This window comes from Leuciscus leuciscus (assembly GCF_965113295.1).
Source record: "Leuciscus leuciscus genome assembly, chromosome: 4".
NCBI classification, from domain to species: Eukaryota; Metazoa; Chordata; class Actinopteri; order Cypriniformes; family Leuciscidae; genus Leuciscus; species Leuciscus leuciscus.
The window spans coordinates 49,286,402-49,308,473 of NC_138728.1; the positions used below are offsets into that span (position 1 = coordinate 49,286,402).

At 40.3% G+C, this 22,072-nt stretch overlaps 2 protein-coding genes across 3 annotated transcripts in view; both read right to left on the reverse strand.

Annotated features, from left to right (window-relative positions):
* Nucleotides 1-21,692, reverse strand: part of LOC309497040 (uncharacterized protein) — a 99,995-nt gene extending 78,303 nt beyond the window's left edge. For both annotated transcript variants that reach the window (XM_082167301.1, XM_082167300.1), the window contains exon 1: nt 17,332-21,692. In XM_082167301.1, coding sequence (XP_082023427.1) covers nt 20,263-20,979 — 717 coding nt within the window. In that variant the 5' untranslated portion in view covers nt 20,980-21,692 and the 3' untranslated portion in view covers nt 17,332-20,262. The remainder of the gene's footprint in view (nt 1-17,331) is intronic.
* Nucleotides 7,249-22,072, reverse strand: part of LOC309496975 (protein NLRC3-like) — a 170,318-nt gene continuing 155,494 nt past the window's right edge. The window contains exon 9 of the mRNA XM_082167179.1: nt 7,249-8,417. Within this exon, the coding sequence (XP_082023305.1) occupies nt 7,885-8,417 (533 nt within the window). The 3' untranslated portion in view covers nt 7,249-7,884. The remainder of the gene's footprint in view (nt 8,418-22,072) is intronic.

The window sequence follows — 22,072 nt, forward strand, 5'->3', positions numbered from 1 at the left end:
GTGTGGAAATAGAAGATACAGTAAGTGTCTCGTATCCGTATAGGAGACATACCGCAGGGGAAACATGACACAGGCCTCTATAGTGCATTGTGTGCACACAGAGACAGAGGAGCATGCTTTATATCGACTGCCATCAGATATAACAATGATAGGTTACAGTTAGAAGATCAAGTCATTAGGTAATAAAATGGTTTTGTCAATTAAGAATGTATTAAGAAATTCAGGCGTTTAGGCTCATGACTAGTGGAGGTTTTAAAAGATGTTATTAGACTTTTAAAGGCAACAGACCTATTTAAAAGAATTGCAGGTTTTTTTTTTTTTGTTACTCCACATTGATGCTCCTCACTCCATCTCAGTCGGTTCTGTCAGAAATGCCACTATACGCTTGTTTGCCAACCGCCACTAAATCGACAGAAGAAGAAGATGAATGACGAAGGAGGACATGTGCACTCGGAACAGTAGGTGGCGGTGTGTGCTCCTCTTGACAGAAGAAGAAGATGATGAAGAAGAGACATGTGACTCGGGACAGTAGGGGTGGTCGGTGTGTGCTCCTCTTGACAGAAGAAGAAGATGATGAAAGAAGAAGACGTGCACTCGGGAGCAGTAGGTAGCGGTGTGTGCTCCTCTTGACAGAAGAAGAAGATGATGAAGAAGACATGTGGCACTCGGGACAGTAGGTAGCGGTGTGTGCTCCTCTTGACAGAAGAAGAAGATGATGAAGACATGTGCACTCGGGACAGTAGGGTGGCAGGGTTTGTTGTGCTCCTCTTGACAGAAGAAGAAGATGATGAAGAAGAAGACGTGCACTCGGGACAGTAGTGGGTAGCGGTGTGTTGCTCCTCCTTGACAGAAGAAGAAGATGATGAAGAAGACATGTGCACTCGGGACAGTAGGTAGCGTGGTTGTGTGCTCCTCTTGACAGAAGAAGAAGATGATGAAGAAGACATGTGCACATCGGAACAAGTAGGGGTGGCGGTGTGTGTGCTCCTCTTGACAGAAGAAGAAGATGATGAAAGAAGACATGTGCACTCGGAACAGTAGGTAAGCGGTGTGTGCTCCTCTTGACAGAAGAAGAAGATGATGAAGAAGGACGGACCTGTGCACTCTGGGACAGTAGGGTAGCGGTGTGTGCTCCCTCTTGACAGAAGAAGAAGATGATGAAGAAGACATGTGACCTCGGGAGACAGTAGGTTGGCGGTGTGCCGTGTAGCTGCCTCCTCTTGACAGAAGAAGAGAAGATGATGAAGAAGAAGACTTGCACTCGGGACAGTAGGGTAGCGGTGTGTGCTTCCTCTTGACACGAAGAAGAAGATGATGAAGAAGACATGTGCACCTCGGGACAGTAGGTTAGCGGTGTTGTGCTCCCTTCTTGACAGAAGAAGATGACGAAGAGGACATATGCACTGGGAACAGGGTGGGTTGGGTGGGTGTGTGCTCCTCTTGGCAGAAGATTTTTTTATTTTTTTATTTGTTATTATTATTATTATTTAATTTTTTTCAGTATATATTGTAAATTTTTTCTTTCCAGAATTATACATTGTATAATACAGCATACACATATTTCACATATAAGGTTCAAAAATGAATCCAGAGCATCAGAGCATCGTAAGATATGAAGAACATTACAAAGTAACATTTATATCAAATATGCTAAACAGTCAATTCACACATTAAGTAAAAAAAAACAAAAACAAAGAAGACACATCGGAGAGGAGGTATATATGTATAATTAAAATAAAGAAGAGGATTTAATTTTTTTATAGATTACCGTAGTTCTGGTTGCTTTGCGGTTTGAGAGTCCTTGCAGTGTTTCAAAGTAAATCTTCATATCAGCCTTAAAATGGTAAATGTTAGGAATCCTTTCAGACCATTTACATTTGTGTATAAAACTATATAAGATTTAACATAAAAACATGATTATTGTCTATATCTTTTTTGTCATAATAAAAAAAAATCCCTTTTCTCTATGTGAATTTTGATTCCACTTAACATATTAAATAAATATTCCACATCAACCCCCCCCCCCCCCAAAAAAAAAAAAATTACAGAAGAAGCTACGCAACGCAATCTGTGCGTCATTGCCACTGTAGTAACGTTAAAGATGGATGACCTCTGACCTGTACCAGCCACAGTTCAGCAGATACCACGGCGCTAACAGGTTGATAATGTCAGCCCGAGATCTGACGAGGGACCGATTGGAGTCTACTTTAAAGGTGATTAACTGGTTGATTTTAATATTTTCGTGCATTCTTTTGTCTTTAACTTTCATTAATGTTAGCTTGATAGTTAAGCTAGCGTTAGCCACTAGCCAGCATATGCAAGTGATCGCGCGGGCGCTTCCAATAGGTTTACATTGGGACATAAAGCCTTCACTGGAGGGTTACTATATATTTAGTAACTAACACCGTGTCCTAACTACACACGATAAAAGGTATCTTTTCCATGTTAATCAGAGTTTTTGTCCTAACCAGGCGCGATGGCAACACGCGACGTTTCTAATTTAGAAACGGTTTGTCAGAGTTCGTATAGAGGACCCAAAAGCAGAGGTAATGCAGTAAAGTTTATTCGTTAGAAACTTCAAACAAGGAGACTGCCGTCAACAGACGCAGATCTGTGTATAACAGAAATAATATTCCTGGACAGGTTAAAGGTAGAAGCTGTGGGTCCAGAGCCAGGAGATAGACGAGCAGCAACTCGACTCAGTCCTCGAGCCCGGTGCAAGTAACTCGAGACGGCAGGCAGGTGACGGTCCACAGACGGAGGGTGAACTGAGTAGAGAACAATGATGAATCTCCAACATATAACTCACGTCACGACAGGACAGGACAGGACAAGACTGGGTGTATCTCAAGAGAAACAATACTGATGAGATAGAAACGAAGAGACAAAGTGAAAGCTCAACGTTCAAACAATAAGCTCCCGACAAGGAGACTGAGAAAACAGAGACTAGAAGTAGCTAAGGAAATTAGAGAGGAACAGGAACAGGTGAGATGATAATCAGTGTAAGTGTTGATTACCATGGGTAACAGCTGCGGGTGAGGAGAGGAAGGAAAAACATGAATGGGAATGATTGGGTGTGTGCACAGCGCGAGCGCTGAGATAATAGGAATCAGCTGTATGTGTGTGCGCGTGTGTGAATGAAGGAAAATAAACAGAAGGAAGAGACCGGGGGCCTGTTTCAGAAAGGAGGTTAAGTGAAAACTCTGAGTATGTTAACCCTAAAATGAGGGAAACTCTGAGTTTTCTGTTTCAGAATGGGAGGTATGTTAAACCTGAGAAAGCAGAGTAAGTCAAGCCTGTTTCAGAAAGAGAGGTAACTTATACTCCGAGTCAGTTACCATGGTAACTTACTCTGTGAACCTAACCTGGTCGGGAGCAGGTTTTCTTCAGTAAACCCAGAGTTTCTTTCGGTCTCCTCCCCCTTTTAAAGTGGAAGTGGTGTTTAAACACCTCATTCATTCTTTCAGTACATTTTTATTAATAAAATTAATCTTTTATTAATAAAAAAAAAAAAAATATATATATATATATATATATATATTTTTTTTTTTTTTTAAATAAGATGAAGTCTATATAACTCCTTTACTGGCAACTGAAAACACAGTAGTAGATTAGAGTTACATAATGTAGTTCTAAACAAATTCTGCAGAATTAAACTGTGGCATTTATTGGAAATCACTGAACGTGTTCATCTGTGCACCAGAAGTTGATGGACCGTCCTCCTGCTGTTCTTCCACACTCTGGGGGCGCGGGGAGAGATAAGAATACCCGTTTATACTTAGATTTAAACTTAGATTCTATAGGCTACTCCACATAAAAATTTGAAAAAATCTGAATGCGTAGATTGTTTGATGTGTAGACACATAATATTAACATTACCTCTGTAGGCCTCTCTGTGGCAGCAGAAACTATTTATCCCCATCGTCCTGTGAAGATGAGCATTTGGTTGAGTACACTTTATAACACTATTTGTCATCATTTCTGGTGTATTGAGTAGGCGACTTACAACTGCCTGGGGTTCTGTTGGGACAGGAGGCTCCAAAAGACAGATATATATATATATATATTTTTTTTTTTTTTAAATAAGATGAAGTCTATATAACTCCTTTACTGGCAACTGAAAACACAGTAGTAGATTAGAGTTACATAATGTAGTTCTAAACAAATTCTGCAGAATTAAACTGTGGCATTTATTGGAAATCACTGAACGTGTTCATCTGTGCACCAGAAGTTGATGGACCGTCCTCCTGCTGTTCTTCCACACTCTGGGGGCGCGGGGAGAGATAAGAATACCCGTTTATACTTAGATTTAAACTTAGATTCTATAGGCTACTCCACATAAAAATTTGAAAAAATCTGAATGCGTAGATTGTTTGATGTGTAGACACATAATATTAACATTACCTCTGTAGGCCTCTCTGTGGCAGCAGAAACTATTTATCCCCATCGTCCTGTGAAGATGAGCATTTGGTTGAGTACACTTTATAACACTATTTGTCATCATTTCTGGTGTATTGAGTAGGCGACTTACAACTGCCTGGGGTTCTGTTGGGACAGGAGGCTCCAAAAGACAGATATTACCATCAGAATCTATTGGGACCAACAAAAATCCTAACCCAAAGTAAAATAAATGGAAATCTCAAAAATAGCCTATATAAAAAATAACACGTATGTAAACATCTTACATTTTATGAAGGCCCTTGGATCTTTGGGACTGGCTCTGACGTCCGTCCAGGAATTCCCTCAGCCAAAAATGCTGCTGCACTGCTAGACACTGGATGCTTTAGTTATTTAACATGTCAAATGTTTGTAAAGTCAGGTAGCCTACACCCATACTATGCTCAAGCCTTACTTGACTGAATTATGTTTTTATATAAAAATTTCAGCTGCTGCCATGTTCTTTTAATGCCTGCAGGATTGCACCTACATGAAAATTAAAATTAGGTTGAATAACATACTGTTCTTCCAGTTTCACCTCTGATATTATAACAGTTGGGCAAGTTACTTGCTAACTACAAATGACATCTTCAACAGTGTAATTAGATTAATGTAATAATGACTATCTTTATAAATTATTGGTCTACTTATTACTAATTACTAAATCCCATGTCAACCTTAAACACTTGAACAATACAAGGAGAGACAAACAGCACTTTTAATGCTTTCAAATAAACAATTGCATGAATTATTCTTGAATTGACCAAAGTGTGTAGAGGGAGAAGGTTACATTAAAAATATAACATTTAAAAATGTATGTTAAATAGCCTATACAGAATTGTTCTATAGTCTAATACAATTACATCAGATTAAACTTTAAATTATAGAAGAATTAAGAGTAATCCCTTTAATTAAATTACAGTATTTAGATTACTTGGTAATTAATTACACCCATCACTGTATAACAGTAATTAAAATGTGAAGAAATATAAAGACCTCTTTTTGTCTGGCGCTGTTGCCATGGTGACTCGTAATATCTGCGCTCCATTGATAATGGCTTTTTATAGTTGTGGTGCACGCGCTTAACTCAGAGTCAGTCAACTCAGAGTTGATTGAACTAACTCATTTCAGCTGTTCTGTAACCGAAAACTCAGAGTTTTCCATCTCAGGGTAAGTCAACTCAGAGTTCAAGTTTTAACTCAGAGTTGGTTGAACCTCCTTATTGAAACAGGCCCCGGTTCATGACACGGTTTCTATTTTTCTGCGACGTCACGCTGGAACAACAAACACAAAGTGTGGCAATGATAATCTCAGGTACTGTTTATGTGCTTTATTTAATGTTAAAAGCGTGTATTGTGACTTTGAATGTCATTTAGTGCTCCAGCTTAATTTAGCCCAAATTTAATTAAAATATTATTATTAAATATGATATAATATTATTTTTCGTCACGTCATCCGCCTGATCCGCCAACCGCGCATCTCTAGTACCGACTCTTTTAGCGCTCGTTCCGTAAGTACTTATTGAAATGAAGTCCCTCCTCATTGAGTATGCGGTTTGGGACGCAGCCCAAGAGTCCATGTGGTGTGAGAGTGTGACAGTGTGTAGTAACAGATTTATAAGATAAAACTTGTTTAATTCAATTCAATTCACATTTATTTGTACAGTGTTTTTCACAATATACATCATTTCAAAGCAGCTTTACAGAAAATACATGAGTCCATATTACAATCTACAGTGATCTTGTCACGGTGTGGGTTTTGTGTCTTGTTCCTTGTTAGTGTCTGTCATATTATTTCCTGCTTGTCATGTGATCCTGCCATGTGTCTTGTCATGTTCAGTTGTTCCCCGTTATGTTGATTAGTCTTCACAGGTGTTTCAGTTTACCACGCCCCCCTTGTTATCTTGTTTAGCTTGTGTTCCCTGTGTATATATACCCTGTCTGTTTTAGTATGTGTCACGGAGTCCTTGTCTATTATCACACCACTTCCGTATTCTGCCTTGTTGCCGGTTTTGTATTTGTTTTATGTTTTGGACTGCTTCTTTGGTTTTGACCCCTGCCTGGACTGTTTGTGAGTAAGGATTTCCCTATTAAACATTTCATACTGCACCCTTGGATCTTTCCCTTCTTCCCGAGTGTGGATAGTGACAGATCTGTTATCAGAGGAAACAGTCTAAGTTATGTATTTCAGAAATGTACATATTCAAAGTCACAGTTTGCTAAAAATGTATGTAGATACAATGATATCAAAAAACAATAGCAGAAAATAGAGTCTTAAAATCAATTTTGACCTCTTCCAGCACTCATACCAGTTCAATACACTCATACCAGTTCAATACACTCATTTGAATGAATTCGCATGTATAAAAACAATTGCATTGACTGAACAGTTTGCATTGATTTAAACACTTTACATGCGTAAAAACACAAACCTTTCGGCAGCGAATCACAACAGACGCAGGAGTGGCGCAGCCTGATGACATCACACACCCAGACCAAAATAAAAGTCCTGTTCACATGATGCTGTTTTTCTTTTGCATCCAATAAAATATTAATAATTGGCAATGAAAGAGTGTGAGATTCTGTCTAATAGGCAAAACTGTAATGTCTGGGTGCAGAAACCATTTATACCAGATATTACAGTATTAATATGCAAATAGCTACAAATGTTGTTAACAAGTTAAATATACATGTTAACATAGTGTATGAATTAATAAAGAAAAGTTTATTTTATGTGTCATTGTGGGATTGGCAATATGACCAAAATCATACTTCAAGATAAGACATGTTATCAATAACAGCAGGTCTGTAATTCAGTTCTGTTCAGGAGGAGGTTTATTTAAAGTAAACTGGATTATATTACAATAATTGATCGTGTTTACAGTATGTACAGTTTCTATAGAGAATCATGAGATCCTTCATTCACACAGGAATTGATCAACAAACTGTGATATTGATTCATTCTCTTGAATATGAACAAAGATAATAATAAAAAGATAAAGATCAATCCAGAAACCCCCACTAACAGGTTTAGTACAGTATACAATATATTACAGCAGAAGCGTCTTTAATAATACAGACATAACCCAAAGCAGAGGAATCATGTTTAATAATACACACATAACCCACAGCAGAGGAATCATGTTTTGAACAGATCGAGAAGTTCAGATAAAACATCTCTGAATGTCTTAAACTGAGTTTAGAGTTGAAAGTCTAGTTTTGCTCGTATCATCCAGACATGTTTCAGTGAGTCTCATTGTGTCTCATATTTCCTCTCTCTTCTCTGTGTATCATTGTCTGTTTCTCTTTATTTCACTGACAGAAGTTCAGCTGTGTTATTAATGTAATGAAGAGACAATAAGAGACTCTAGAACATCTCACTGTCACTGATTTATCATGCAGCTCAAAGCATTATGGGTAGAATCTCTCATCAGTCTATTCTCATTCATCAACACAGTTTCACTGATGATCCAGACCAAACCCTAAACCCAGGATAGAGTGTGTGTGTGAATGTGGTCTGGACTGTGTGTATGAGGCTCAGTGTGTCAGAGACGCTGTAGAAGGACAGAGTTCCTGCACTGTGATCCACACACACTCCTACTCTACACACTCCTGTTCTCCTGCTGATGGGCTTTACAGGGAGTTCAGTCTTAATGTTATTGTGTATGAATGAGTAACTGTAGGGAGTGCAGAGCAAACTCCAGGACTGATCATTACGTCCAAACCGACACTCTTCACCCCATCCCTTCCTGCTGATGCTCTTATATGACATTGATATACACACATCTCCTCTCCACTCAATCTCCCAGTAACAGCGTCCACACACACTCTCTCTACACAACACCTGAGACACACCATCAAATCTGTCTGGATGATCAGGATACGACTGCTCTGTGTAAGTGAATGTAATCACTCTGTTCTCCTCAGACAGAAGGAGGAGTTTATTCACTGTGTTCAGATCCAGAGTGAGCTGATGAGAATCTGATGGAGAGAAAACACATCAGTGAATTACAGAAACTTTCTATCTTGAGTCTTCATTTCAGATCTGACTCGTTCATTTAGGATTGTAAGCAACCAATGATAATAAATCACTAAAGAAATATCATTCTGTAACAGCTTTTGTCCTGAATGAGGTTCTGACTGAAATCACCATGGTTACCAAACAGAAAACATAGGTGTCACGGCTGTATACTTTGTATTGTCGTCTTTGCCGTGTCTGGGTGTGTTTTGCTCCTCCTACAGGTGCGCTGCGGAGCTGAGGTAATCAGGTGGATTGGGTGCACCGGTGCACAGGTGTGCCTGTCATTAAAAAGCTTCCTGTTTGGCGTCCTCATTGAGCGTTCCATTCTGTCACATCGATCCCTGGCCAGGACTGAGATGTTGATCGGCGTTGCGGGCGTATTGCGAGAACTTGAGAGACAGTCTTTGTTATGAAGAATGTGTAAATAAAACGAGTATTGTAACCGCCGTAAACGTTTCCTCCTCCTTCATTGTTGCTCCCTAATAAGGGCGTAACAATTGGGGGCTCGTCGAACTAAATTGGTGTTTGGATTCGTGCGAATGATTTTGAAAAAACGTTGTCTTTGAAGGAGGGTAAAAGGTAGGATATTTGAATTGAATATATTTGTATATTATCCGCCTATTTGTAAACTGAAAAAGTTGGAATGCTCCATTGATTAGTTAGGCTCTATAACATAATTTGTTGGGAGTATTTAAAGAAGAAACCTTCCGGGTTTGGGCACGTAGTTTTTTATTTTGGTTTGTTATTTTTGGTTGGCTCGGGGCTTAGAGCAGTTGTCTCGGGGGCACATCCGAGGTTTGGGGGGCGACTCGGCAATTGGTCGTCTTCCCAAACTTGCGGGATTTAGTGCGTAAGTACCCGGTCTTGGGCCAACTGAAGACTAGGGTTTATTTAGTTTAAATGGATGGTTTAGTTTCTTTAAATAAACCCTGATTTGTCACTTAAAAAAAAAACTTTTTTTTCTTCTCTCTTTTTGTGTGTAATATTTGCTGAGCGTGTGTTTTGTAAGCGTGATTATTGGTAATTATGACCGCTGTTATTGAAACATTTTCTCAGACTCCGTCTGAGGAATTGTTAGAGGAAATGACCAAAGAGCAATTGTTAGAGCTAGCTGCGCATTATAAAATCGAGCTAACATATAATCAAAAAAGGTCAAAAGACGGAATTAAGCTAATCCTTGAAACTGCGCTGTGTGATCTTAAAATCTTGAGAAGAAAATCTAAATTGCCTGATTCAACTGCGTTGCCTGCCGTAAGTACGCCTATTCCAACTACTCTTCCGTTGTCTGCTTTAAGCACTCTTTCATTTGAGCAACAGAAAGAGTTGTTGATGATACAACGTGATATTGAGTGTGAGAAGCGTCGTTTGGAATGTGACAAGGAACGTTTGGAGTTAGAGTTGGAGGAGAGCCGGCAACAGTTAGAGCAACAGCGTTTACAGTTTGAAAAGCGTCGACTAGAGTTACACGAAGAAGGTAAGATATTGATTCGACGAAACTGAGTATGGCTCATAATTTACGTTTAGTACCGCCGTTTAATGAGGCTGAGGTGGAGATTTTTTTTCTCCTGTTTGAGCGAGTCGCAGCAGCGTATAAATGGAGTAATGTTGAACGCGCTATGTTGCTTCAGTGCGTTTTAACAGGTAAAGCCCAACAAGCCTATTCTACGCTATCTGATGCTGACAGCCAGAATTATGAAGCCATTAAAGCGGCGGTGTTAAAAATGAATGAGCGTGTGCCAGAGAGTTATCGGCAAAAGTTCCGTACATTACAGCGAAAGGTGAATGAAACAAATGTTGAGTTCGTAAGAGAATTGACTGTGCAGTTTGATCGGTGGTGTACAGCGGCAGATAGTACAACAATGGATAAGCTGAGAGAGTTAATTTTATTTGAACAATACAGAAATACACTTCACGAGATTATAGCTACTTATGTTGCGGAGCGTCAGGTTAAAACTGCTTCAGAAGCTGCACTGCTGGTGGATGACTGGGAACGTATTCATAAGCCCCGTGCTGATAAATTCAGTGAACGTCAGGTTCATTCACGGGGGAATTCTTCCGTTGTCCCTATGGGTCCAGCCAGGCGTTTTTTGAAAAAAAAATCAAGTGACTATGATAACTGTAACTACTGTCTGGGTGAAGGACATTGGAAGTCAAATTGTCCAGTGCTTAAGTCAAAATTTGTTAGATACGCCCATTCTGCGAAGCCTGCTGTCCTGGCTACTTCTGTTCCTGTATTAAATCAGGCCGGTACTTTGAAAGGAATCCCGGTGGTAGCACCCAAGAATGTAGAGAATCACCAGCATACCTGTCAAGTTTTGGATTTGAAAATAAGGGAAATTTATTTTTTCGCGAGCAACCCCCCCCCCCCATGCTGTGAACATTCATTATAGCCTAAATGAAAACACAAAAGGGTGTATATGAAGAGCATTTATTTAAAGGCTTATTTGCATATTTTCTGTTCATTTATCATTGCTTGTCTTTACATTTACATTTTATTTTCATTCCACACGTTCTTTTCATTTCATGTTGCTTTTCTTTTACAGTTTTTCTTTTCATTTCACATAACTTTTCTTTACTCTTTTAGTGAGTTATTGTACAAATTGGTTGCAGACTTTGCATTCGCGGTATATACATGAGGGTTTTAGTTTTTTGGCAGGAGTGCCCAATTCCGTTTTTGTTTTTTTTTCGTTTTTGTTTTTACGAACTTTATTATGAACAATGCACAGGACAATAGGTACAGAGAACATTACAAATACTGTGCGTGCCTTCCGTCTCTGTAGTAGCGTCCATCATCCGTCTCTGTTTTTTTTTTTTTTCTGCGTTGTCACCATAGACTGTAAGGGTTGTCACTCATCATTTGACCTCACACACTAACCTCGCGACAACTGCCACCTACAGTACCTGTAGTAGGCTACTGCAGGTGGCAGTTATCGCGAGGCTACTGACAGACTCAGATTAGGAATGTTTTTTTTTTTTTACTCTGCCCGGGCCCGGGGTAGCCTATTTTTAATTTTTAATAACGCAGGTTAAAAACCGGGAGATTTACGGGAAAATACTAATACGGGAGGACGGCGGGAAAGAAGGGTAAAATACGGGACTTTCCCGGCCAAAACGGGATACTTGACAGGTATGATCACCAGCAGTTATTTGAACCATTCATTTCTAATGGTTTTATGTCGCTTCAAGATGGTGTTGAGAAAGTAGCAGTGAAAATTCTCCGGGACACGGGGTCATCCGAGTCGTTTATTTTGAAGTCTGTGTTGCCCTTCTCAACTGAGTCGCACACTGGTAGCTCGGTTTTGATTCGTGGCATTGGGCTTAATACATTATCCGTACCCCTGCATAAAGTTGATTTGACCTGTGAACTAGTGCATGGGGTGGTGGATCTTGGTATACGCCCTATTCTACCTGTTGATGGCGTTTCACTGATCCTCGTAAATAACTTAGCCGGCGGACGCATTTGGGTTAATCAATCGCCCTCTTTGGTTGTGACTGATGCACCGTCCTGTACTGATGGTCCGGATGACAGTGCGCAACAGTATCCGAAAGTGTTCGTCGCGTGTGCAGTGACTCGTTCTGGTGCTCAACCTAGGGCTGAAGAGAAAATCAGTGACGCTGAATCGTGTTTCGTTTTGAGTGATTATCCCATTGTGGTTTCTCGGGAAGAGTTGTCTACTGAACAGCAGAATGATGAAACATTAAAACCACAATTTGTACAGGTTGTTGACAGCACTGAAATTCGTGACAGAGCGCAAGGCTATTTTATTGAACAGAATGTTTTATTGAGAAAGTGGTCCACGCATGCTGTTGATGGTATGGGAGATTCTGTCATCCAGGTCGTGATACCAGTAAAGTATCGTTCGTTAGTGTTGAAAATGGCTCACGATCAGTTCACCGGTCATGCTGGTGTTCAGAAAATGTATGACAGAATTCTTCGCTACTTTTACTGGCCTCGTATTAAAAAGGACGTTGCCAGTTTTATTAAGACCTGTCATACGTGCCAGCTTACCGGCAAACCGAACCAGTCGTTAAAACCGGCTCCTCTGCGTCCAATTCCGGCTGTATGTCAACCGTTTGAACATCTTATTATTAATTGCGTCAGTCCTTTTCCTCGTTCGAAAGCTGGAAGTGAGTACCTGTTGACAGTGATGTGTCAAGTTACGCGTTATCCAGCTGCGTACCCATTGCGCTCGATTAATACAAAATCTATTGTGAAAGCGCTCACTCAGTTTGTGTCTATTTTTGGGTTACCGAAAATTATCCAATCGGACCAAGGAAGTCATTTTACTTCGAAATTGTTTGCGGAAGTGCTTTTCGAGCTGGGTATTAAACACAATTTGTCAACAGCGTATCAAGCCCAGAGTCAAGGGGCACTCGAACGTTTTCATTCTACGTTGAAATCACTATTGAGAGCCTACTGTCTGGAAATGCAGCAGGACTGGGAAGAGGGTCTTCCGTGGTTGATGTTAGCAGCCAGGGAGGTTACGCAGCAGAGCATTGGGTTTAGCCCAAACGAGCTGGTTTTTGCACACAAAGTCCGGGGGTTATTAGCTGTCTTACGTGATCAATGGATTGATTCAGAACTACCGAAAAAAATGTCAGACTTACGTGCTGGGTTTTCGTCGCCGGCTTTCATTAGCTGGGGAGTTAGCTGGGAAATGTTTAAATAAAACTCAGGGGAAAATGAAAAAGTTGTTTGACCGTTACACTGAACATCGGAAGTTTAGTGTAGGAGATCAGGTCATCGCGCTTCTGCCTGTAATAGATTCCCCGTTCCAAGCCAAATATATTGGGCCGTATGAGATAATACATTGTGGGGCCATGGATAATTACACGATTTTGACGCCAGACCGAAGAAAGAGATCCCAAGTTTGTCATGTAAATCTCCTTAAGCCTTATTATCAGCGAAACCGACCGGTCTCAGTGCCAGTGGCGCCTATGGTGCTAGTGGACAGCTCCCCTCAGTCAGGTGTTTCACAGGACATGAGTATGCCTGTGGACGAATTAGAATCTCCTGATGACTGCGTGTTACTGGGTCGTTTAAAGAATTCTGAAACGTTGAAAAATCTGTCTTCCAATCTTAAAAATTTAGACGCGACGCAAAGTCAAGAATTGATTAGTTTACTTTCTGAGTTCCCGGAGCTGTTTTCGGATGTTCCAACCCAAACGACACAGGTAGAGCATGATATTGAGGTGGGCGAGGCTGCTCCTGTTCGTCAGCGTTTTTACAGGGTTCCGCTGAATAAACGAGAGGTTTTAGAAAAGGAAGTCCAGTATTTGCTGGTTTACGGATTAGCCGAGCCTTCATTTTCCAGCTGGTCCTCGCCGTGTTTGTTGGTTAGAAAATCTGATGGTACGTTCCGTTTTTGCACAGATTATAGGAAACTGAATTCTGTTACAAGACCAGACTCCTTTCCTCTGCCGAGAATGGAGGACTGTGTCAATCAGGTAGGTGCCGCAAAATTTGTGACAAAATTAGATTTACTTAACCCTCTGAGGTCGAGAAACGCGCCGACGCGTTTTGCTGGATTTTTTTCACATAGCAGCAACATAAACTTAAATTACTCCGTCATTTATGGTTATACAGAAAAAAGAAATATAAAAAAATAATCTGTGATATTTCTACTTTTGTATGTGTCCACTTACAATCAAATCAAAACATTGTGCTTTTGTAAAATAAAGAAAATAAACAGGGTGTGCGTTCTGCCTCTCCGTTGCGGTGAACTTTTTTTTCTTGAGCACGTCTATAAACTGAAACAAAACTCAGCGAATACTTCTCACACATTTATGAGCCATACACCTTTGTACACATTTAAGTGTGTACTTTTAAATGATCGGATTCAAACTGAAAACAAATATTCTCTGTTTAAGTAATTTGTATAAAACCAACAGGATGTCCAGTATCTCAAACGCTTGCTAATTACTTTTTAATTCGACACGCCCACTCGCGCAAAAGAGATTCACATGCAAATCTCCACATGGAACGCGAACGCCCTCGTTACCTCAAACACAAAACACCAAAAAACTTCACAAGTCTCTGCTTTTCGTCGAGTTTGGAAGACACGTCTGAGCTTACATTGGATTTACATCAGAAGAAGAAGAACGCGATTTGAAGACAAGAAAGATGTAAGGTAAGAAATTCTTACTTATTAGTTTATGGTATTGCATAAACTTCACATTGCAGTTGAACTGTTGCTAGATATATGGTGAATATTATACTATTTAGACCCGTGTTTACTGTTAAATACTGTTTGTGGATATCTGTTCAAACATAGATATGTATAACCATAATGTTTAATATTTTGGAGCGCGATGGCGTTTGAATGTATCATATTTTGGAGCCGCTGTGGGTTTGAATGTATCATATTTTGGAGCGCGATCGCGTTTGAATGTATTATATTTTGGAGCGCGATTGCGTTTGAAAGGAAAAATGCACCAAACATTAGGCTTTATGTTTTTACTATTATCTCATTTCATATCATCATAACGAATGGAAACATTTGAAGTAACATATGATAATCAATATATTTTTCTCTAGCGTAGTTGTTCTTGAAATCTTTTGGAAGATTTAATTTATTGCTATTATTATTTTATGCAGCACTGCGTAGCCTATGCCTACAAGGCACAACAAACCTGGTGTTCATTATATATTGTTGGAAACGTGTGTGTGTGTGTGTGTGTATTCTGTGAATTTTAAAAAGAAATTTTAACCAGAAAAATCTAAAATCTATTCCCAAAATCGTGCAGCCCTATAGTTTCTCTTGATATCAGTATGTTCACTTTTTTTTCTTTTTTTTCTTTTTCTTTAAGGGACCAGATGCAACTGAGTCCTGCTGACTTCAACATTCACATGAGTCTCTGTATATGAACATGGTAAAGTGAAAATCAAACACCTTGGAAATGAAAGGTATGTACAATGTTTTTAGGATTTAGGTTTTAGGCACAAAGGTCTCTGTCTTTGGATCATTGTTTTCAATGTGCTCTTTTGTCATTTGGTGTGTATTTTTGGATTATGTTGTGTTGTAAATAAATCCAAACAATCTAAAAGCCATTCTTTTTTAAATCTCCTCATTCTTTGTGCAAGGTTGCTCTGAATGATAGGGCCTGATCGCTCCTAATAGGGCAGTTAGGGGAGTGTCTTTGTCTTTCTCAGGTGTTAAAGGCTTACATATTCATGAGATGATCACGCCTTTTCGCATAAGGCTTTTTCACACAAAACACGTCTTAGAAATTTAAAATCAATATATTGTCTTATCTGAATGAGCAGTCAGGGTGATTTTCACATAGTTTTGGAGCAAATATTCTAGGCTACGTCATACAATTTTCAAAAGTCTTGTGAAGAAATAATCAGTATGGGTTTCATGGCCTTATTTCAGTGAGAATTTTTTTTTGTATTTTCACAAACCACGCATAAATGTAATTATCTCAAAACTACAAACTTTTACATACATGCTGCTGATATATTATTGTAGCAGAGTTTGTGCTGAATACAGTGTAATCAGACTTTAGCCATGAAAATGTCACAAGTTACAGAAAAAAACACAAATGTCAGAGCATGTCAGAACACCTCCAGGGCCCAGAAAACAGCTCAGACCTCAGAGGGTTAACCCTCTGAGGTCGAGAAACGCGCCGACGCGTTTTGCTGGATTTTTTTCACATAGCAGCAACATAAACTTAAATTACTCCGTCATTTATGGTTATACAGAAAAAAGAAATATAAAAAAATAATCTGTGATATTTCTACTTTTGTATGTGTCCACTTACAATCAAATCAAAACATTGTGCTTTTGTAAAATAAAGAAAATAAACAGGGTGTGCGTTCTGCCTCTCCGTCGCGGTGAACTTTTTTTTCTTGAGCACGTCTATAAACTGAAACAAAACTCAGCGAATACTTCTCACACATTTATGAGCCATATACCTTTATACACATTTAAGTGTGTACTTTTAAATGATCGGATTCAAACTGAAAAATGTGTGTGTGTGTGTATTCTGTGAATTTAAAAAAAGAAATTTTAACCAGAAAAATCTAAAATCTATTCCCAAAATCGTGCAGCCCTATAGTTTCTCTTGATATCAGTATGTTCACAGTTTTTTCTCTTTTTTTTTCTTTCAGGGACCAGATGCAACTGAGTCCTGCTGACTTCAACATTCACATGAGTCTCTGTACATGAACATGGTAAAGTGAAAATCAAACACATTGGAAATGAAAGGTATGTACAATGTTTTTAGGAATGGCACAAAGGTCTCTGTCTTTGGATCATTGTTTTCAATGTGCTCTTTTGTCATTTGTATTTTTGGATTGTGTTGTGTTGTAAATAAATCCAAACAATCTAAAAGCCATTCTTTTTTAAATCTCCTCATTCTTTGTGCAAGGTTGCTCTGAATGACAGGGCCTGATCGCTCCTAATAGGGCAGTTAGGGGAGTGTCTTTGTCTTTCTCAGGTGTTAAAACCTTACATATTCATGAGATGATCACGCCTCTTCGCATATGGCTTTGTCACACAAAACACGTCTTAGAAATTTTAAATCAATATATTGTCTTATCTGAATGAGCAGTCAGGGTGATTTTCACATAGTTTTGGAGCAAATATTCTAGGCTATGTCATACAATTTTCAAAAGTCTTGTGAAGAAATAATCAGCATGGCCTTATTTCAGTGAGAAATTTTTTTTGTATTTTCACAAACCACGCATAAATGTCATTATCTCAAAACTACAAACTTTTACATACATGCTGCTGATATATTATTGTAGCAGAGTTTGTGCTGAATACAGTGTAATTAGACTTTAGCCATAAAAATGTCACAAGTAACAGAAAAAAACACAAATGTCAGAGCATGTCAGAACACCTCCAGAGCCCAGAAAACAGCTCAGACCTCAGAGGGTTAAAGGCTATTGGTAGATTCCGCTGACAGAGCGCGCGCGCGCAAGGTTTCATCATTTATAACACCTAACGGATTATTTTCTTACCGGGTTATGAGCTTCGGTCTTCGAAACGCACCGGCGACGTTTCAAAGAATGATGAATAGAGTCATTGCGTGACTAAAAGGCGTGACGGTTTATTTGGATGATACGATCGTGGTAAGTGATACATGGTCAGAACATCTTAAACATTTACGTTTACTTTTAGTCCGTCTTTCTCAAGCAAATCTTACATTGAATCTGGCTAAGTGCGAGTTTACAGGAGCGACAGTCACGTATCTCGGTAAGGTAGTGGGGCAAGGACAGGTGCGTCCAGTGAGGGAGAAGGTGAGAGCAATAGATGCATATCCTGTTCCGGTCATTAAAAAGGAGTTAATGAGCTTTCTAGGTCTGGTGGGTTTCTACCGCTGTTTCTGTAGGAACTTTTCGACGGTCGTTGCCCCTTTAACGGACCTATTGAAAGCTAAAGCCTTGTTTGTTTGGTCTGAGTCTTGTCAGAATGCCTTTGAGGCAGTGAAAACGTTGTTAACCACGACACCTGTCCTAATGGCACCTCAGCTGGAGAAAACTTAAAATTCAGGTAGATGCCAGTAAAGAGGGAGCAGGGGCAGTGTTAATTCAAGAGGATGATGCAGGTATTGAGCGGCCGGTTTGTTTTTTCTCGCGGAAGTTCAATAGTCATCAAAGGAACTACTCCACAATTGAAAAGGAGGCACTTGCGTTAATTTTAGCACTCCAACATTTTGAAGTGTATGTAGGTGGGAACAGCTCAGCGGTAATAGTTTATAGTGACCATAATCCGCTTACATTTTTTCATTCTCTTAAAAATCCAAATCAACGGCTGATGCGTTGGTGCCTGTTTCTTCAGCCCTTTCATTTAGATGTTAGGCATTTGAAGGGCTCAGAAAATATAGTGGCCGATGCACTGTCTAGGGCACCATTGTAGAGCATTTTGTAAGCTGTTGCCTTGGATGAAGAGTTAACAGGTTTGTTTTTCTATTTATTATTCTATCCACGTGGAGGAATGTTGTTGATATTGTGTATGTATAGGCCTATACTAAAATTATATTTGTTTTGAATTCGGTTATGAATGCTTATTGTTGGCGGAAACTTATTGGTTTCCTTTTCTTAAGGGGGGGGAGTGTCACGGCTGTATACTTTGTATTGTCGTCTTTGCCGTGTCTGGGTTTTGTTTTGCTCCTCCTACAGGTGCGCTGCGGAGCTGAGGTAATCAGGTGGATTGGGTGCACCGGTGCACAGGTGTGCCTGTCATTAAAAGCTTCCTGTTTGGCGTCCTCATGGAGCGTTCCATTCTGTCACATTGATCCCTGGCCAGGACCGAGATGTTGATCGGCGTTGCGGCGTATTGCGAGAACTTGCGAGACAGTCTTTGTTATGAAGAATGTGTAAATAAAAAGAGTATTGTAACCGCCGTAAACGTTTCCACCTCCTTCATTGTTGCTCCTTAATAAGGGCGTAACATGGCCCAATTCACATTTGCAGAAGAACATTTTTCATAACTATTAACAATATCAACTAACTTATTAATATCATTCTGCCCACTTATTAAAACCATTATATCATCAGCATAAGCTGACAGTTTTATCGGTGGAAAACAATTTTCACATTTAAATCCATCTAACTCTACTCTGATTTTATTTAACATTGGTTCTAAAGCTATTGAATACAGCATGCCTGATAGGGCACAACCTTGTCTTATACCTCTTTGAATTTTAAAAGGACTACATAAGCCACCATTGACTTTCAATATATCTTGATTCAATGTCACTTTAATCATAGCAACAAACTCAACAAACAAGAGTATGCCATAAAAACTGATGTTCCACCCGGTCAAAAGCCTTTTCTTGGTCCAGAGAAATCAGACCAACCTTTTGATCAAAGAGTCTAGAGACTTCCAAAACATCTCTAATTAATGATATGTTGTCCACTATCGATCTGTTGGGTACACAATAAGACTGATCTATATGGATGACCTGCCCCAATACCTCCCTCAATCTGTTGGCCAAGGTTTTCGACAGGATCTTGTAGTTGGTGCATAACAAAGACACTGGTCTCCAGTTCTTGACCTCTTTGAGGTCCCCTTTCTTTGGGAGCAGAGTTAAAACTGCTCTCCTGCAGCTTATTGGCAATCGCCCTTCAGACAGACTGCTACTTAGCACTGCAAACAAGTTTTCTCCCAGGAAGTGCCAGTATGCCATATCAAATTCCACAGGCAGGCCATCTAAACCTGGTGCTCTGCCATTTTTCATGCTTTGCAGTGCCTTAAAAAGTGAATCTGTTGTCAAAGGATGCACCAGACAGGCACACGACTCCTCAGTCATCTGTGGAAGATCTGAAAGGAATTGATTTGTTGACTGATCCGCTCCACATTCACAGGCAGTCTGTCACGAAACTGCTCCGAGACTCGAAGGTGAGATCCAATTGCAGCTTTATTAAGGGGCAATCCAGACAAGTACTCCAATAAACAGGCAATGGGTCAAAACACAGGTAGACAGTCCAAACAAACAAAACAAAAACAAGACAGGCAGGGGTCAGAGGCAAGAGAGTAATCCAAGGAACAGGCAAGAAATCCGAAAACCAAGAAACAAGAAAACCAGGAAAACGCTCAGAGTTACAGTGTGACACTAAACAAAACATCGCAATGATTGAATGAATGAACAAGGAATAAATAGGATGAAACTAACAAGGTGATGAGATACAGATGAATACGGGCAGTGAGTTATGGGACATGTAGTCTGAGAGTGAACAAGATAGTCTGGTGTGATAGTCAAGATAGTCAAGAAGCTGGCCCTCTGGTGGCTCTCATGGGCACTCCAGCTGGTGATCGTTACATAGCCCCCCCTCAAAGGAGCGGCTTCCAGACGCTAAAAAATAGTCCGGGGGGAGGTGGAGCGGAGGCGGACACGGGGACGGGATGGAGGGCCAGGCCCGTGGAGCGGAAGGACTGGAGACTGCAGCAGGATGGGAGGCCAGGGTAGATCAGGCTGTGCAGGCGACCAGGGCAGAGCAGGCTGTGCAGACGACCAGGGCGGAGCAGGTGACCAGGGTGGAGCAGGCTGTGCAGGCGACCAGGGCAGAGCAGGCAGTGCAGGCGGCCAGGGCGGAGACGACCCTTCAGGCGGCCAGGGCGGAGACGACCCTTCAGGCGGCCATGGCACAGGAACAGACACCGGCTCAGGGACAGGAACAGACACCGGCTCAGGAACAGACACCGGCTCAGGAACAGACACCGGCTCAGGGACAGGAACAGACACCGGCTCAGGGACAGGAACAGACACAGGCTCAGGGACAGGAACAGACACAGGCTCAGGGACAGGAACAGACACAGGTTCAGGAACAGACACAGGCTCAGGCTCAGGAACAGACTCATGAACAGACACCGTGGCAGTGGCTATCTCTGCTGAGGGCTCAGGTTCAGGCGTTTTGGTGGCCATCTCTGCTGAGGGCTCAGGTTCAGGCGTGTCGGCGGCCATCTCTGCTGAGGGCTCAGGTTCAGGCGTGTCGGCGGTCATCTCTGCTGAGGGCTCAGGCGACGTGGCGGCAAGATAGTCTGGTGTGGAGTGCCCTCTGGTGGCTCTCATTGGCACTCCAGCTGGTGATCGTTACACATACAGCTCCCTATAGAAGCTAACAGCCCTCTTCCGAATGTCAGAGTCCCTAGTCATATCTTTCCCCTCCACAGACCGTAAACATTGAATACTCTTTTTTTGGCCATTTTTCTTTTCCAGATTAAAGAAGAATCGGGACGGGGCATCCATTTCAGAAATACTTTGAAATCTGGACCTAACTAACACCCCTTGAGCTCTAGTGTCCAACAGATCAGCTAGTGCAACTTTTTTCTCCTTAAGAGCAGTGGCGGCTGGTGCTAAAAAAATGTTGGGGGGGGCGCAACAAACTGAATTATTAATCCAGGACTGAATGTAGGTTAATTGTTAAATAACAATTTAACAGTGATAATAATGTAGCTATCATTAGCCTAAAGTTTAGCTAAAACTTCAGCTGGTAGGGTTGGGAAATAGCCAATTGCCAAATAAATCTGAATTTTTGGGCTAAATAGCGATGTATGGTATAATCTGAGTATTTAATTTTTTTTTTCTATAAAAACTGTATTTAATAAAATAAAATAAAAATGTATATCCTGATCAGTATTGTCCTACAAACAATGTTCATATTGAAGGTTATAAAAACAAACATAGTGTAACCTTGCTGTCTATCTGCAGTCTATCCAAAAAAGGGGTCAAATCACATTACATTCTAACATTGCAACATTACAATCTAAAAACAAAATAATGCTTTTTAACCCTCTGAGGTCGGAAAACGCGCCCCCGCGTTTTGCTGGATTTTCTTCACATTGTAGTACAATAAACTTAAATTACTCCGTCATTTATGGTTATACAGAAAAAAGAAATATAAAAAAAGAATCTGTGATATTTCTACTTTTGTATGTGTCCACTTACAATCAAATCAAAACATTGTGCTTTTGTAAAATAAAGAAAATAAACAGGGTGTGCGTTCTGCCTCTCCGTCGCGGTGAACTTTTTTTTCTTGAGCACGTCTATAAACTGAAACAAAACTCAGCGAATACTTCTCACACATTTATGAGCCATACACCTTTGTACACATTTAAGTGTGTACTTTTAAATGATCGGATTCAAACTGAAAACAAATATTCTC